Source organism: Puntigrus tetrazona, unplaced genomic scaffold (assembly GCF_018831695.1).
Source record: "Puntigrus tetrazona isolate hp1 unplaced genomic scaffold, ASM1883169v1 S000000266, whole genome shotgun sequence".
Lineage (NCBI taxonomy): Eukaryota > Metazoa > Chordata > Actinopteri > Cypriniformes > Cyprinidae > Puntigrus > Puntigrus tetrazona.
The window spans coordinates 48,709-67,316 of record NW_025047928.1 but is presented as its reverse complement, the minus strand read 5'-3'; the positions used below and the strand labels follow the sequence as shown (position 1 = coordinate 67,316).

Below are 18,608 nucleotides of genomic sequence, written 5' to 3'. Positions count from 1 at the left end.
TATTTTCTGTCGTCCATTTAGTGCTGCCCTTTAGAGGCTACCGTCAAACAATCAATCAATACTTTATTTACGTGGCGCTTTTAATGATACAGATCGTTTAAAAGCACGAAGACAGTCGCCTTTATGATATAATTGATATAACTGCAGTCCATCATATCTTTCCATGTAGCGTCCACACTTCTACGTTGTGCAAGAAGAAAAATTGTACCAGCCTTTTTCTCAAGAGAAGGTCAAGCCGGTTGTTGTCCAGCCTAAAGCGAGACAGAAACCTGTTGTCATAGTGCTCCAGTTTTTCAACTAATTTAAATTCACCAGGAGCATCCAGAGATAGTAAAGTTCAATGTTAGATGTTGCCATTTTCTTCCTGCAATTTATCAAAGCCTTCACCACAACATTCATTCGCTTCCAAGCTCATATACATGATTTAACGGTTTACTTTGTTCACTTACCGCCTCTCGTCAACAGTTTGACAAAGTCGTACCCGATTACATGCTTACATTCAAGCAGGTGTCACCCCTAGGGTATTTCATAATAGCCTTCTCTTCTGCTCTAATAAAAACTACAGCATTCAAGGCAAGTATAAATGATGCGCTTTAAAATCTTTCAAGGATATTTCGCGTTTAAATAGAGCAAGCATAAAACGGACTGTCGTGCGTCTCACGGGAGCTGTTCGTAGCGCTGAAATACACTCTTAGTACTGTGCGCAGGAATTTAATGAGGTGACTTAGAAAAGGTAAGAGATGACAAAAACTAAAACCGTGCAAAATACACAGTAGTAGGGTTCGGTTGGGCTTGTTAAGTTTTGTCTGCAGTTCATAATGGCCACGGTGTCGCTAATAATAAGGGTTTCTGAATTCTATAAATAGGTCCTATGATAATATGTAATAGTGTATCTGATTCAATACGATGCAGCTGAAGTACATCTACACAGGTCATCAGATCGTGAAACAGTACCGAAGCTTTTGAATAAAAGCATTATCAAGAGACTCACCCCTGCAGTTCTTTGACTGAGAGTGATATCTTGAGGTTATGTCCCAGCACATGAAGGGTGGTCAGGATGTCTGCCCACTGGACCATCTCTCCGAGCGGGCCACCCCTTCAGCACCTTTGGACTGAACACATCACCAGACTCCTCTGTGAGAAAGCCCACGTGCACCAAGATCTGAAGAAAGAGGAAAAGAGGTCCAGAATGACATGTTTCTACGTGACTAATAACACATTATGCTATTTCTGCATTACTGTGCACATTAGACTTAATTCTATCTCATCTTATTTTAATTGGAAACCATTTTAGTTATAGTCCAGTCTATAGGCATGATTGAAAAATGCATATTATTTGGATCTGCAGTTCTTCCAGTCACCACGCAAGGTTGACAACATTTGCCCTTTTCACTAAAAACACGTTTTCTACATTTCAAGTGAATAGGTGCACTCAACCCTACATATACAAAGGATAAAAACATACAGCGCTAAGTCTCTTTTCCTGACAGCAGTCTGAGTTTACTTCAGTGTTGCGTTCCCTCTTTCGGATATAAAGAAACGTATACAACCGTCCAAAACGAATGAAAGATTGCGTTAAAGCTGCGTTCTTACATAAGTCTGTATGAATACTACAGCAAAAGGAAAAAAAAAAGCTCCAAATGAAGTATGGGTTTGTACAGAGATGTAGGTGAGGCACTGTGAGACCACGAGAAGAAGAGGTTTTTAGGAGTAACATCAATCTCGATATAACTGCTCCGATGCACTGAATGTAGCAACAATATCCAGCTAGCGAAGCAAGAAATAGAATGTAACATGCGCTCTCTAGTTTGTTGTTGTGTGTGTGTGTGTGTGTGTGTGTGTGTGTGTAGTGGACAGTCAAAGTTTAAAATGTGTAATGCTTTTACAATTTCATATTAAAATCAAACCAAATCTTATGTGCATGAAACAATTAAAATAAATTGCTCATACTGCTACTACTACTACTACTACTAATAACAATAACAACAATTGTTTTAATTCATTGATTTCTTTTGGAAACACTTAATTGTGTTGCAAATATAAAGTTGCACTCAATAGTATTTATTTATTTATTTGATTTTGCATAACCGTATTTGGGAATGAATAGGTCTCTGAAAACCTCCACCTCCCCCAGCTCCACCTGTCTAGAGATGTATGCATGCTCTATCATGCGACACTTTTACTTCAGCTATCTTCAGTCTTCAGGGGTTCTGTCAGCGATGAATCTATGGCGGCTAGGTAGAGTTCTGTCCGAAGGCTCCTCGTGATCGACTTCTAATGAGCGGTCGAGTGCACTATTAGCATTTCCAGGCGAAACATTTATTCATTTAGCAAACGCTCCAAGTTAAATTGGCTAAATGAAGTGATTTTCAAAGTGATTTTCGGAGGCGCATTTTCAGCAGAAGCCGCATTATTGTTAGCTCGTCATCTTTGTTCGTCCATGTCACCCGACCGTGAAGAAGCGAAAATTACATACAGCCGCCCGCCTTAATGTTTAATTGAGGGCAAGTCGCGAACAGGTTTAATGGATCAGCACTAATCGTGGATCGCTGTTTGTTTTCTTTTATTCTTATTTCCACCTATTCATCCCTCAACGGACTATCTCAGCATGCGAGACATTTCCGTTGGTTGGTTAGTTATCGAGCGCAATCAGAGGCGGGCTAAAAGATTCAATCAGAGCACTGATTGCCCAGCAAATCTCAACCGTCCGACCGAACCAAGGCGCTTTTCATGCATGAAGACAACGATAGCGTATTCTTTGTTTTAAAGCAGAAAGCAGTTCATTTAGCGAACTCACAGATGGACTACTTTTATTGAGCGAAGCGTCACTGAACGCACCTCAGATGAGTAATGCGGCTCTCACATATTTCAAGCTATTTCAGAATGATTCATAGAGCTCATTGTCTTATCCTTTTCTTTTTTTTTTTTCCCCAGCCGTTCACATGGCGCAAAAGCGTATGAAAGAGTTGCATGGCCTTCCCCGAGATGACGACAGGCTGACACCTCTGAAATATTTGTGTGGGTTTCTTAACATGTTGATATACTACAAATGACACTTTGTCTGAAACTAGACACAGACTGACAGCACCTCAGCATCACAAACCACCCCTAACCGCATGCGTATTTTTTTAGTGCTTTAAATTGTATCGTAAACCTGTATTACGTCATTTGTTGGTGATGTGGTATTTGAAGCAACATTTATCGCAAATGCATTGATTAAGCTGCTGAAGAGTGTATTCGGAGATGGTGAGCCTTCACTTTTTTTCTTTTTTTACTGCAACTGAATGATGGAATATCACAGAATATCCAGACATGGACTCAATTTCTTTTTCTGCGGTTTCCCAATGAAATCACTCTCAGTGAAAATGAATTGCTGATAAAGTGATAGATGGGAATAGAGGCCGAGTGCATGATCGATACTGGTTTTGCTTCAGCCACTTCATTTGACCTCTCTGCCTAAAATATAAATGCTTTCATTAATAAACGACGCATTGATGATTTTGATTTGATTATTTATTTCGATTTTATTAATTGCTAATTTTATTTTGATTGCATGGGAGCCAGTCTAGTCTACTATATTGTTAATATATTTAAAAAGTATTAATAACTTGTTTAATTAGCTATACTATTATTATTTATCATTTAAAATCACATTATAGTTTAATAATCAATCATTCTGAGTATAATAAGGTTTATTTAATATTTATTTAATATATACACATTAATTACATGAACTCATTATTAACAATACTAGTTTACAATTTACGCGTTTAACATAACATCACATAAAGCGATAATAATTCATTTTATTTTTATATTGCAAATTATTAATGTTATGCATGAATGCATTAACCTAAAGCATGAGACCTCATTTTTAATATTTTTCTTACGTTGCCATAATTTGTCTGTCTTATCATTAATGTGTCTGTTTGTGTCTATTTTGTAGATTTTTTATACATATATTTATATACTAATATACTTAACCAAAAGCTTATGTGATCACACTGTTTATATACTCAAATATAATGTATTTAATTTTATTAAACTAAACACTTTAACTGTGAACTATATATTTTATTTCCAAATGTTGATTTTAGCACCTAATCTGTAGTTTATAGAATGGTTTGTGGAGTCATTAAAGATCCAAGAAATTAATTCTAAACCAAAACCATAAGATTCCATTAGATTCTCCTCCTACACACGGTAAACAAAGACATCTGCTAATCCGTGTCTATTACTGGCTTTAACATCACGTTAAATGACTCAATAAGGACATCAAAAGTGCACCCAGCCAAAAGGAAGGTTGAGAAAGCACGAACAAGGACAAATCGACAGCAAAAGTCCATAATTAAAAAGCACCACATGGGAAATCTGTGCAACCAGCCACCACGAACATATTCACAAGCACCCGCAATTACCCTGCCCTCACCGGCCTAACTCACGAGCAGCAGACTTCACCTACAGTAAACAGCTTTTTCACGCTCGCAGTCAACCTCTTCACAGAAAACCACTTCTCTGTGTGACAGAAGCGAGAGTCTGTAACTCTGCCGGAGACTGATTTAATTTAATCCACAGTTTTTCATTGGGCTTGGCTCTAGGACAGGAAATGAAAATAATTGGTCTGTAAAACAGATAAAAAGGAAATGGCAAAAATAAATATAAAAATAAATAATATAAAATAAATAAATAAATTAAAAATATATAAAATTAAAAAAATAAATAAATAAATAAACATTATATATATATATATATATATATATATATATATATATATATATATATATTTATTTATATTATATATTATATATATATAGAGATAGGTTAGGTAAATGTGTGTTCTGTAGGCCTATTTTTGTATTTTAATATCATGCAGATCAATTAAAGCCTCTATAAAAAGTAAATTCCATACTCTATTGGTTCCTCGGAGAAATCTAATCCCATCCTTATACCGACATCTGTGATTCGCATTGCATGATTGCGCGTCTCTCGCTTTATTTTGACCTTCATCAAATACCATATCTGCAGCTAAACTTCTGGTTTGAAGTCCCAGTCGCATCCGAATCCATACATGACAGACTTCCTGTTAATAACGAACTCAAATGTCACTTCGAAAAACAAATCGCTTCCGTATGGCGTGAAGGAAGTCATTGTTTTGCGAGGAAACCTCGTTGTGTCCCATAAAGCCTTTAATTCACCTTCTTTAGACAGTGTGTGACAGCTCACCCTCTTCTGTTCTCTGTACTGACTGCATGAGACGCTCATCAAGTCTGGCGCGTGCAGCTGCAGCCCACTGCGCAGCCAGCCTGCGCATACGCCTCCTCATGAAGCTTAGAGATTCTTTGCCCGAGCCGACCCGCTCCAACAGTAGAGACAGATCTGAGCGGAAATATGCCTGTAGAAAGAGATAAAGGCCCATTAGTTGCTTGTTAGCATGCATATTAGTAGTATATTAGATATTTATTAGTGCTTATTAAGTACATATTTATTTTACGTTCCTAATCCTACCATATTCTTCAATATATATATATATATAAATAGAAATGTAAACAAGAACACCAATATATTATGTAAAAAAATGTTTTGACAGCACTATAGTAATTTTAGGATATACAGTAACATACCGTTCTGCCAATCTAGAACATTGCTATTAAACGACTTGCTACTTCTCTCTGAATATCATTTGAATCTAAAACCCGTAAAAATCCAGTGATTAGTTCTCAAAAGCTCCAAAGCAGTGCTTAAACACAACCTAAATGAATGGACTTTAAGCGGTCGGTGGACATGAGGTTGAGGTTAATCAGGCTTTTTGCAAATGAAAGAACTGTCATTTTAAAATAAGAGATTGTGGCGTATTTCTAAAAGAGTTCAGGCGCGTGCTGGTAATAGCTATGTAGAACTTACAGAGGTAATTTAGCTAGGCAGGAAAACGCTACAGTATTGTATGCCTTAGGGGAAAAAAGAATAAAATGATATCTCATTTCAGTCTTAGCAGGGCTTAGAGGCGTAGTGAATAACAGTTAAACAGCTGGAACTCTCTCACTTGAAATAACACACTGTGAGAGTAACTAACCAGGTGAGAACACGCGTGCCGCTCAAACAGTCTCTGCGCTAAAACCCACTGAGCGGCCTTGCTTTCTGTACAGCTTGCTAAATCGGAATTCTGACTAAAATGAGTCCTAATTTGGAGCTGCGCGTTCTGAGATCGTCTTCCTGGTAAAAAGATACCTGTAATACTGCCTTTGTGTTTCCGAGAGAGCCGTGTGTTCTTAGCCCTAATCGCACTTCACGGACTCCTACACTTCTCTGTTGCAATGAATTCGGTGCAGTGATTGACACTCGCCTGTCTTTTGGCAGGCTGCCGGTTGTGGGTGGCTGCTTTGATTCCTCCAGGCCAGCCGGGGGCAGAACCACTCGACTTCACTAAGGTAGATGAGGAAAGAGCAGTCGGAGCCGTCTACTCCATAAAAGGAGTAGCAAGGTCCGATGTCCACCTGGCTCTCATCCACTAGAAAACAAAGAGATGAGCAACCGTTAAATCAGTCGAGCATGGCATAGGTGGAATATCTGAAACCATCAAAGGAACTGTTTTCATGTGGGACGGGGTTTCCTTTCGGGTTTTGATCTTGCAAGCCTCACATCACCAATGCAATGCTAATACAACGTGGTCTTCACTCCTGCAACCGAATCTATCGAATCGTACCCATGGACACAATGTCCTTTTTTTGTTTCGTGTCACGATTTTCAGTGTAATGTACCTCAATAGGAATCGTCTCGGTTCAGTGCTTGGTCTCGAGACACTCAAGATCCAATGCCTTTTCAGAAATCGGAACCGGCGTAAATGACATTTAACTATCGAATCTGACCTAACGCTTGCTTCTACGGGCGTACATACCCAAGTACATACCCAAGTTTATTAGATTCGCAATGATCTTATAGGATTACTAAAGTTGTGCTGTCTGTGCAGGCACAGGATGCCAGCTCCATATCAATGTCTATGTAATTAGAATGTGTTTGTGGACCTTGACATAGTTCTACGAGTTGAACATGGTGAGAGCACGAGGATCTTTAAAGATAAGGTTGAGTCGATTCAGGTCAAAGGGTCTTATTTATATACTCTTCAGTCTTCACCTCAATGCCTCCATAAAACCTTTACAAGAGCGTAGCAAACCAGAACTCTAAGTGCTTTTAGATTTTATTTCAGCTCAAATGTATATGCCTTTCAAGCAAAGATTGGTTTAACTGCTTTCAGGATTTGTTTGGAATGGGACCGCCGAACGAACATTTGACCCAACGCCTACTACTCTCATCCACACGACAGCCATTTCACGTGGGCGATGGATGGTGTCACACTTGTTTGAATCAATTGAGCCTTGAGTGAACAGTCCTTTCACGCCAAATGAGAAGTAAAATCTAAATGTTTCGCATTTTTACGCGGTGGAATTTAATTAGCGGGCGTTAGCAGCAAAAACATCAGTGAAGCGAAGAAAGATAAAGCCCTGTTTTGTGGATTGTTTAATTACTGTTCATAAAGTTCAGTGTTTACGTTCATTTTGAGAAATATTATTTGCTGAAATACACTCCGTTTCGTTTTCTTTTGTGCATCCGCTGGCGTGTTTCATGCGATCGATACATTTTAGCAGTAGCATAAAAAGTAATGAATGCACGTATAATTAATTGCCAAACAAGCTCTTGCACGTTTTTTTGTTGCTCATCACGAAAAAGGAACTTGCGAGGTAAGGCGAAGTCAGAAAACAAACGCTTTTCTGTGTTTTTCAGCTCTGGAACCGGTTTATTATTCAGCGTTCATGCAAAGTCAAGGTAAAAACGTTTATAATGTTTACAAAAGATAAAAAAATATGTCAGGTTCTGTGGTGGTCTGCCTCCATAATATAGCAATAAAGCACTCCGTGGCAGTTGTGAGATCTGAAGTGTGTAAAATGCGCCCCAGCAGAGATTTTCAGGGTGTTTTTCGAGCTGCTGCCTGATCTGCATAATTAATTTAGTGAATCGGGGGCTAAAGCAGTGCTGACAGCACATGCAAATAAACAGCTTTCAGTGGGAGCAATTCATTCTTAATAAATTCCCCCCTGTATGCATTAACCACAATACAAATCATTAAATGCATCGTAATTATTTTAAACTTTTGACAGCCCGAGATTTTGTTTCATAAAACCCACTTAATGCAATAGGCGAAATATGCAAATGTAAAAAACGTGTGGTAGAAGAACGTCCGCGTAGAGCCGGGTGAATATGTGCAAAATGGAGACGGAAAAAGATTAATGAGGATAAACCGTGCGTCACGCACGGGGCGAAATGTGAATGATTGCAGATTATTTTATGTAAACAACTTATTTACCACAGGTTATGCGTGTAGTTCAAGAAGACTCAAGAGCTCACGAACTGCAAATATTTTACGTAATAAGGATTTCTCAGGCTTGTGCTTATAAGTACAAAGAAATCAGCAGTTTTAAGTTCTGTGGGGTTTTTTTTTGCACCAGCCTAATCTCACAGCAATTTGTACATATTTTACGAGGTGGCTAATTCGTACAAATTCGTATGACCTCACTCGTACAAATTCATAAGCCTAATCGTCCGTATTCTACGAGTTGTAGTATTCGTATGAATTTGTACGAATGACCTACATTCAACCCGGCCCCAAAACCTACTTCTCAGTTGGGTTTAGACAAATTTACATATTCGTACAAACGAGGTCGAACTGATTTCCACGAATTAGCTACCTCGAAAAAATTTTCATGAGATGATATATATGAAGCCAATTTAGAACATTTTATGAATACACTCTTGAGTCTCTTGTGGTAACTGATTAAAGGCTGAGCACGTTTTGGTAAAGCGTCGTTTGGGATTATTTAATTTTACAAAAAAATACGGAAAAAAATGTATATTCGAACTAAAAAAGGAAAGAGACATCATCTAAACAACAACATCATCAATCAATGAAACAGGTGAGAAAACACTCAAGCGAAATCCATTTGTTGGATGCCAGTGTTTGCTTCCACCAATCTGTTTTTCTCTAAGGCAACCAAGAAATAAAAAGTCCAGACATAAAGGAGTGTGAGGGTTTGTTGAAAAAATCTCTGTCAACTCACATCCACTTTGCTAGCGCAATCCGGGTACCTGGGATCCTTCGGGACTTCGCACTGGCCTGTAACTCCATCTCGGCCTGCAGATGAAAAGGACAGGCAGTCACAGTCTGACAGCGCTCTTCCACACTACAGTAGCTTCACCGTGGAACACCAGTGGGATCCAAACGCTCTTACGCTTTTAATGAGGCTTTGGGAGAGCCTCCGTAACTCCTTCCATCTCCTCAACTTTCTTTAGGCTAGCTTTATTAAACATTAAGAAAGCGACCTCTTGCACTCGCACCTCTTAGTTGTCTGAGTAATGCTTGCTCTGGGCTTTGTTAAGAGCTCTGCGCTGCTTTGTGTTCAGTTGGGTAGAAAAAAAGCAACAGAAAATTGCAAACATCCCCTCGCCTTGATTAATAAACTCTCATCTCTCACTGGTAGCCGTTCCCAGTCAGCCTAATTAACAAAGAAAGAGGTTGTTCTTTGTACAACATGCTACTTCAGATCCATCAAGCGAGCTCAAAGAGAAAGGAATTATGGGCTATTCTGCTTGATTATGAAAAGATACTAAGCAGCTGAAAAACACCCTTGAACTTTTCAATCAGAAGACATCCAATGACTCCTGCGTTCTATTCAGATACGGAACATTGATTTAAGAGATTCACTTCAAAATTGAAAAAAATATTTCTAGTAACATATTTCTTATTATAGTATAGTACTTTTGGTTTAAATTTACGCTATTAACCGATTTCTTATCAGCATGGTTATTACTAGCAAATTAACTGTTTATAAGTACTGATAACGCACAAAAAAACAAATGACCCATAACTTTTTTCTTTTAGGCGAACAGAGTTTATTTTTATTTTTTAATTGTAAGTCATTATAATTAAATTCTTCTCGACATAAGTCGTAGCGTAAGCTCAAAGAGAACAGATGAGCGAGGACAGAGCAATACTAAATGATGGATATGAATTGAGAAAAATAAAATGTCAGAGAATTTCCTCATAAGAACGAAAACAGAGGTCAGCCAAGAAGCCCATAACTAAATTTACCAGCTACCAAACTAACTCTTCGTAAGCAGCACATTAAGTTTTTTTAGACAAAAGCTGTAGTTATAGCTAGTTAATAGTGTGAACCGGTCCCAAAACTAAAGAGTGGCAATATATATTCTTATTCTCTGGGATTGCATCACATTTTCACATTTTCATTTTCGATGCGAATACCCGGTCCTTGGAAACCCAGAGCACGGTGTACGACTTTAGATCAAAAGATACTGTAATCGGAAAGTCATTAAAACACAATTGCAAGAGCACAAGTGTTCGCTTTCAACATAAAAGTTCTCATAAAGTAAGCTGAGCATGAGCGGAATCCTCGAGCATTCTGCTCAAAAAGGCAGAGCAGAAGTAAGAATTCTGTTTGTCTTACATTAATAGTTTAAATAAACCTCCCACACAGCTTGCACATATGCTCGCTAAAAACCTGCTGGAATTCCACCAAACTCTGTTGGCAAACTTTAGAGATATCAAACCCTACAGAGGCTCTCGCTGTACAAATAGCGGCAAGAGATGATTGGCATTATAGCGAAGGAGCCCAATCAAGTAGCATTAAATAATAAAGAGCGAATGTGCTGTCCTGAAAAAATGGAACGGAGCCCAGACCTCTTCATGTCTAATTTTAAACAGTGCATTTTAAAGATTTTTTGGTGACTAAAACGAGCTGAGTTATTCAATCTTGTGTGTTACGTGTACCTCTTTAAGGACCTAATTATACTTGATATAACGTTAGACGAAATGAAGTAATTGTTAGTAAATTATAAAATATGGAATAATTGGGAAATAGGAAATACATTTTGCAATCATATCTCAGATCATTGAAGATTTTTGACTGGTGATTCATAACATTCAGATTGGACCACTGATGGCAGATGAAGCACTTTCATGCTCGACATTGTTCAATACTTGGCAGTCAATGGAGCAGTCGCAAGCCTCCCGGTTTTACCTTAAATTGTGTTTCGAAGATTTCGGAAAGTCATGGGGGTACGTGATTAATGACAAAATTTTCATTTTGGGCTGGAGTGACGCTTTAATGCGATTGCTCATTCTTATTTGATTGTATCCAAGTCCTACTTTTGCAACAAGGAAATGTTCCAGCAGTTGTCACCCAAAAAGAAATGAGAGATTCACCTCTGGCGGGGATGTTAGTCTTCTTCAGAATCTGCTCCATTCGAACAGCCATGTCAGAGACATTCTGGGCGATGGCCTGGATTCGCTCCACCAGACCCACCGGCTGGAATCTGTTAAAGTGAAGGGAAGTAAGAGAGAGAAATGATGTGCGGCAACAGGACTATTAAAGAAATAGTTCACCCCCAAATGAGGCTGGGCTACTTTGATGATGCTCTTCTGTTTTTAGGTAAGAATCAGCTTTGATATTTCACCCAAAATCTCATGCTGTGTTCCATATATATATATATATACATAGCAAACCTATAGTACCAGTGTCTAATGGATAATGGATATGATACATTATTAATGGATGATTGTGTGTGTGTCTAATTTGAATTAAAATACACCTACACATACCACAGCCTTGAGAAGAACTAAAAGTCTGAAGCACCTGTACTGAAGCAAGTCTTTCTATTCATTTTTGAACTGCATTGCAGCATCCTTGAATGGCACGATTACCCATCGGACATGCTAATTGTTTGAAATATGCTCGGAGCATGAAATAGCAATGCTTCCGTACTGACACCATTCACGTAGATAGATAATGAAAATGACACGCCCGGCATGTTTAGGCTTGGCCCTGAGAGAAAACATGTTACAGCAATTAAGTCGGTAGCAACTTAATTCCCTTGATGTTGACGGCATAAAAAAATGATCTAAAAGATTAAAAAGCTGGGTTAAAATTAAAGGAAAGGCTGCATCATTTAATTGTCCCAGGGTCGACTTTTTTTTTTTTTTTTTTAAATGAAGAGTTTTGTTATTTAAAGATAACATTAAAACAGCTCTGGAAACCCTGTGCTCAATATGTTCAAATGCTTTTTATGTATTCATTATGTATTGATTATAAAAATAATATGTTACCCTGGACCACAAAAGCGGTCTCAGGTAGCATGGGTATATTTGTAGCAATAGCCAAAAATATATTGTATGGGTTGAATTTATATATATATATATATGTTTTGCAAAAATCTGTAGAATAATGAGTAAAGATTATGTAAAATGAACATATTTTGTAAATCCCCTACACTAAATATATCAAAACTTTATAAAAAATGTTAATTAGTAATATACATTGCTAAAGACTTCATTGGGACAAGTTTTTGCACTCTCAGATTTTCAAAGTTATGCTTCATTTTTGTCCGTTATATTGTTATTCATTCAGCTTTCGCATGATATATAAATCTCTATATTACAACAAATGGATGCAAACTAGAAACAAGGAAACGGGTGTTTCGAGTGATCTTGGGGGTGTCTCAGCAACTTTTGTACTAGACACAGGAAACCAACAAACTCTAACAGAACTCACGGGCACTCCAGCTGGCAATCATGACACGAACATTTAAGTTTTTAGGCTAGGGTTTGAAAGCATGAGATCCCGCCCTCCCTGCGGGTCACTCCCTAAAGCCACACCTCCTTCAAAACACAAGAACGCGATCCGGCAGACCAGACGAAAACAGAGACACGATGAGAGACAGCGTTGGTGGTTGACTGAATGCCTCACGTCTCATTCACCGCTGAGAAAACATTACGGTAGAAAACGTATTTATTACAGTAATAACGCCTTCGGTTCTGGAACAGTGCAATGAGCGCGCTGACGATGTATGACATGCGGGCAGGGCAGTCTATCGTAGAAACATTTGGGTGAAGTTTTTATGGTCATATGCCTTCCGCAGATTATATAGAAAATCATTAATCTATTTAGACCACTTAACTTATTGACTGCTATAGGGACGCGAAAAAACAGCATAACAAAAATGTTTTTTAACCAAATCACCTACCCTGGCTTTAAGTAAAACATATTTATGAAAGACAAGGCTGAAGTGAGCTTTACCGGAATTGCGGGTACCGTTTTTTTTTAAGTTGTAAGGCAATAACGGCACAACTATGTGCAATACAGCATGCTGAAATCATTTTCAGTATTTTGGCACAATTCCCCAACAGCCAGTTTGTTAATATTTAATATAAGAATTATCTGCATTACAACCAACTAAAAGATTGAGACATGTGCCCTTTATCCCTAAAAATACAATTGATCAGTTATCAAAAATGTTCAGATCAAGCAGTTTACCATTTCTACCACTTTTACCCTGCACTATAACTTTTGCTATTTTAAATATGCAAAAACTTATTTGTTTGCGAGTAAAAAAATAAAAAAACTGGCTGCTGTCTCGGTACCCACTGTACTTTTCAAGCTTTGTGCAATGCGTGACTATATTTTCCTCTCGCATTTGAAACAATTCCAATAAAGCCCCGATAGGTTTTATTTCAGGTATCTCAGAGACTTGAAAAACCTCTTTCAGAGAGACAGGAAAATGTCTTTCAGCAAGCTTAAGGAGCGCATTGTCGTCTTTGTTTCACACCAAGAGCTTGATTTCTTTATAATACAGCTCACACGAACCGCCTGCAACCCCGTGCCCTGCAGCTACATCAGCAACACGCTGAAGCAAACAGCCCCCCTCTGCGAGCAACTCTGTCACTCCCAATAAATGTCACCTCCGCGCGGCGCAAAGCCGAACGCTCAGAAAAACAGGCCGCCTGAACCCTGACCTTTCTGACTTCACACCCAAAGACAATAAAGTGTTCAGGCGGAGCTGTCACATGCATGTTTGACTTCCGCGATCGCTGCACTTCTGAGATTTCTTTTTTTAGGTACTGTCAGAGCGTTTTACCTCCTGCGGTCTTTCATCCACACCAATCAAATCAGCTTTGGAAAGAACGTCAGTGGCGATTTTTCAGTTCAACAGACACGCTTCAAAAACGCGAGTTCTGAGGCTTTGCTGATACTACACCCGATTCGATCTGTACTGTATTTCAAACCCGGTCATTAGGACTGACTTTCACATTTCGAGAGCGATGACATTGGAGCCTTTGTTGGGACGGTGTAGTCAATATCAGTTATATCTACATCGGTTACTGTTGTAATTACTTATGTTGCCAGAGGCTTTCTTACAAGACAATGCACGGTGTTCCTGAGGTACATAGCACTTTGTTTCGTCCACTTTATACATTCTACTAACAGTAAGCAGCTAAATGTCAACTAGCAGTCATTAGAGTATAAGCAAACAGAGTTGATGTTTTTTTTTTATATTAGATTTTAATGTAGTTCTTAATAATTTCATCTGGTTTCATGCTGTTCATTCTACAAAACCAAAATCTGAGTCAAATACGGCTACAGATTATGGCTACCAAAATCCATTGTGTGTCTACACCCAATGCTAATATACTTGCTAATAAACTAATGCAAAATTACTCGTAAATTTCTGTTTAGAAATCATGTGAACGGGGCCTTGTAAAAAAATGACAATAAATTAGTCCATTTAATACATTTTCCAGAAGATAAAACATTACTAGTAAATTTCCACCGTAGTGAACAAAACATTAGATTACTGCTTTATGAGCATGTACAGGATCTCGTGTATTATTATCGTGTATTATGAGTATTTATAGGCAACTATCTTGGTCAAAAATGAGATGACAAATTGACATATTGATGTTCATCAAGTACTTTCACTTCGATTGTGCTAAATTCATTTGTAGAGTACCAGCACTTGCATCTGAACTCTTCATTACCGCTTCAGCAAGTCAGCTACAAGTTCAAAACTCTTTTTTACTTCCTGTTGTTTTACGTTTAACTATGTAGCTCTGAGATCCTGCGAGACACAATTATATGGTTTTGACAGTGATTATGCCATTTTCACAATTGAACGTATTATACTAATTTCGTTTTTTTTTAATTATTTTTTATAAACATGCTAGCCAGACATGTTTGCAAATGGTGTCTGCTTTGCCTTGACTTACTTTCCATTCAGCAGTGTCTCTGCACTAAATATTATAATAATACACTGCGCAGTGTCTGCCTCTCCGTTTTTTTATTTATTTTTTTGCGTTCTGTGAGATCGTTCCCTCATGCCTGTCGCTCAGAATTCAAAAAAATGTTGTCAAGTTGGACAGATGGTGAAACTAAAGTGCTTCTCCTCATCCGTGCAGATGTAGAAAGCGCTGAAGCGTTTAAAGGTCATTTCTGTTGATTGACATCATGGAGCTTATTGGTACTGATGCGTGGACAGTATTTTAGCGGTAGTAAGTACCAGAAAACCCGATCTAGTAATTTTTACGGTAATTTACCAGGTAAGAATCGGTAGTTATTTTTGCAGTTCCATCGGTGACACCAGCGGTGCAAGAATGACACGCTTCAACTTTAAACTATCACTTCCATTGATTACTTTTCAGCGTAACAGAAGACATAGAAAGTTGACATTCATACTTTGATGCGCATCAAAGATTGTAGAGCTTCGGTGTGTGGGTGTTTTTATCCTCTAAGATTTGTTGATGTCTAGAAAAATCACAAAGTAAAGCCATGGCACCAGCGCCCGTTTGAACTTCTGATGTGACAGGCATCTGTTTCCATGGAGACGGCTGAAAACTCTGGGAAGTGTCTAAACTAACTCATCGGCAAGAAGTTGACTGTGTCTGAAACATTCAGACAGCTGCCGCCTTCAAGACCTATTGGGAACTTCCCACTTGCAAACTCTGAACTTGTCACTGCGGTGTGATGCGCGTTCGAGTGCCGTGGCCGGAATAAAACGGATGCGTTGAGCATTTTTGCGAGGGTCAAGTGCAATCTCTAGGTTTTCTCAGTTTGAAATTATGACAGATGCGTTTCGGTCTAGCTGGCCGCTTTTTTCCCTTTTACCAGGAGCTAGGCTAATGTTTTCTGGCGAGACTTGGCGCTGCGCAGAAAAAAGTATATGCAAACAAGCGACGAGGCTCTTGCGAAACGCGCCGACGTAAATCCAATCAAATCAATGCGGTGCATCGAGTAAAGTTCTTAAAATGAAAACACCGTTTGTTAGCAGCTGCAAAACCTCATTTGGTTACGTTTTAGTTTCACAGACTTGATTAATTTGTCCTCAAGCCGTGATGAACTGCATTTTCAGTTGAACCGTGCGCTAACAGCACAAAGATAAACATGGAGATAACTGGCAATTAAAACATTGCGGCGCCGTTCGTGTGCATTCATCTTGTAAATACGATTATCCCTACGTGACTTGAAGGCAGCGAGTGACACCTGACTTGAAGAATGTCACTGCTGCGTTGCAATCACGAGTGTGGAGCCGCACCTGTGGAGAGCAGAGCTCAACTCCTCCAGTCTGTGGGACTCGCTGCTGTTGTTCATTTTTGATAGGGTGTCGATCCTCTTCATGATGATCTCCAACATATCGCTGATCTTTCTCAGGACCCCGCGAGACTCCAGACCGCCCAGCACTGTCACACAAAGCAACGAGAACACGTCAGTTCAGACAGGTACTATATGTTGCAACGTGTTGTGATTAAACACCTAAAATCAATATTATTTACTCTTTGAAAACCTGTAATTATCAGTATCACGAGAAGAAATGCCACATTAGACTCTCCATTCTAGTTATAAGAAAGATTTTTATAGTGTAGGACTTGGTTTGCATGTTGTCGAAGTCATTTTAGTCTATTTATTCGCGAACAAACATCTGACAATTCTCAATACATAATTAAACACTGTTTTTGGACAAATCCTTGTTTTATTTGTGAATGGAGCCACTTGTAGCCTGAACGTGGAATCTTCTCAGTGAGCAAGGACTCACATTGACTGCAATTTACCTCACAGTCCGCATTTTGAGTTCAGCTAATCAGTTCGGGAGAACGCAAACGATGTGATTATTAATTATGAGTCAGTCGCACAAAAAACAATGCAATATGTCTGAGGGAAGACATCTTTCACTATGGCGATTAAAGTGTTTCTAAACAGAGCAAAAAATGAGCTTTATTTATTTATTATTTATTTGTTGTATTTTTAAATATAACTTTTAGCTTAAAACTCATTCAAGCATCAAAAGCCAAATATATTAATTTTCATTCATTCAGGCTATGTAGATGCAAAAACATTTTAATTCAAACTTATAAGTGCATTTGTATATATATATATATATATATATATATATATATATATATATATATATATATATATATATATATATATATATATATATGTTTATATAATAAAGTCACTCCAGCTGCACGCTGATGTTTTCTTGAATTTTCAGAACATTTTCAGAATCATCTTTAAACACATACTGTCTTAATAATAATGCATCATAAAGGCCTGCTTTTATTTGATGTCCATGTTAATGTTTATATACATTCTGTTTTAGAAAATAAAGAAAAGAGATGGTATGCGACTTTCTGTAAACAAATTAAGCAAAAATTAACTGAAACTCAGCATATATATAGGCTACGTTACCTGTAGCACTGTTTTCCCTCTTGTTTATCTGTTAACTAAACTCTTGTACGTATATGCAGATTATTAATAACATTATAATGCAATACAATATTACATATTTTCCTATAATGAATCATAATTTTCCCTTATTTTCTTTTTAGCAACCTTAGCTTTAGTGTTTGCTTTTGAACAGTCACATGACAGGAAACTAGGAAATGCACCAGTATTCACAGATGAGCATGGCAATCAAAATGGCTGTCACCTCACATAATGATAGCTGCTGGGGATACTTTGGACTGTGAAGTTCACTATTTGTGGGCTTACCTTCCCAGAGACTGGCTTGAAGGCTTTTGGCTTATCAGTTTGTGTGGATTGCATATACACTGGTGGACACATTTGGACTTTCAGCACACTGAGACTCTTAAAGACTGTTTGAGATATGGTGCCAATGCAATTTAGACAGTCTATTTTATCCAAGCATTCCTTTTTCCTTTTTTTTCTTTGTGTGTGTGTTGCTTTAATTTCAGTGTTTCTGCACTCATAAACTAATATCTGTGATTGGTTACAATTTTGAGCTCCAAATATAACAAAAATCAGTACAATACTTATTGTACACCCCCTCCATCACGTAACAACATTTGCCAAAAGTGCTATGATTATGAGCCGACTTTTAATCATATTTAGCACACATTTTTAGAGTTTATGTTGTGGGAAGTATTCATAAATCTAATTTCTTAAACATTTCTTATTATCAATAATGAAACCAATTGTTGCGAAACATTTGCAATATGAAGGGATCTTCTGAACGGAGTTTATTGGAAATAGTATGCACAAATAAGTAGTTGTTTACTGTATTGTCACTTGATCGGTTCATACATCCTTGCTGAATAAAAGGATAAACCTCTACTGCTTTTCAGCAAGCGGATACCTTAAATTTAATATAAATCTACTGCCTTTTTGTCGTTTTTAAAGCTCAGCAGACCCATTCCCACTTCGCTTTTTATTGTATGGGGAAGATTAGTGTGCCATGAATTTGTAAACATCTTT

The 18,608-nt window shown here is 38.0% G+C and overlaps 1 protein-coding gene across 1 annotated transcript in view; it reads right to left on the bottom strand.

The window, feature by feature from the left end:
* Positions 1–991: 991 nt before the first annotated feature.
* The window catches only part of LOC122333352 (alpha-1,6-mannosylglycoprotein 6-beta-N-acetylglucosaminyltransferase B), a gene marked incomplete at its 3' end in the record, with an annotated part of 36,437 nt that continues 18,820 nt past the window's right edge, over positions 992–18,608 (bottom strand). The window contains 10 exon segments of the mRNA XM_043230923.1: positions 992–1,095; positions 1,097–1,162; positions 5,224–5,247; positions 5,249–5,392; positions 6,341–6,362; positions 6,364–6,481; positions 6,484–6,505; positions 9,108–9,181; positions 11,270–11,379; positions 16,429–16,573. Coding sequence (XP_043086858.1) covers positions 992–1,095; positions 1,097–1,162; positions 5,224–5,247; positions 5,249–5,392; positions 6,341–6,362; positions 6,364–6,481; positions 6,484–6,505; positions 9,108–9,181; positions 11,270–11,379; positions 16,429–16,573 — 829 coding nt within the window.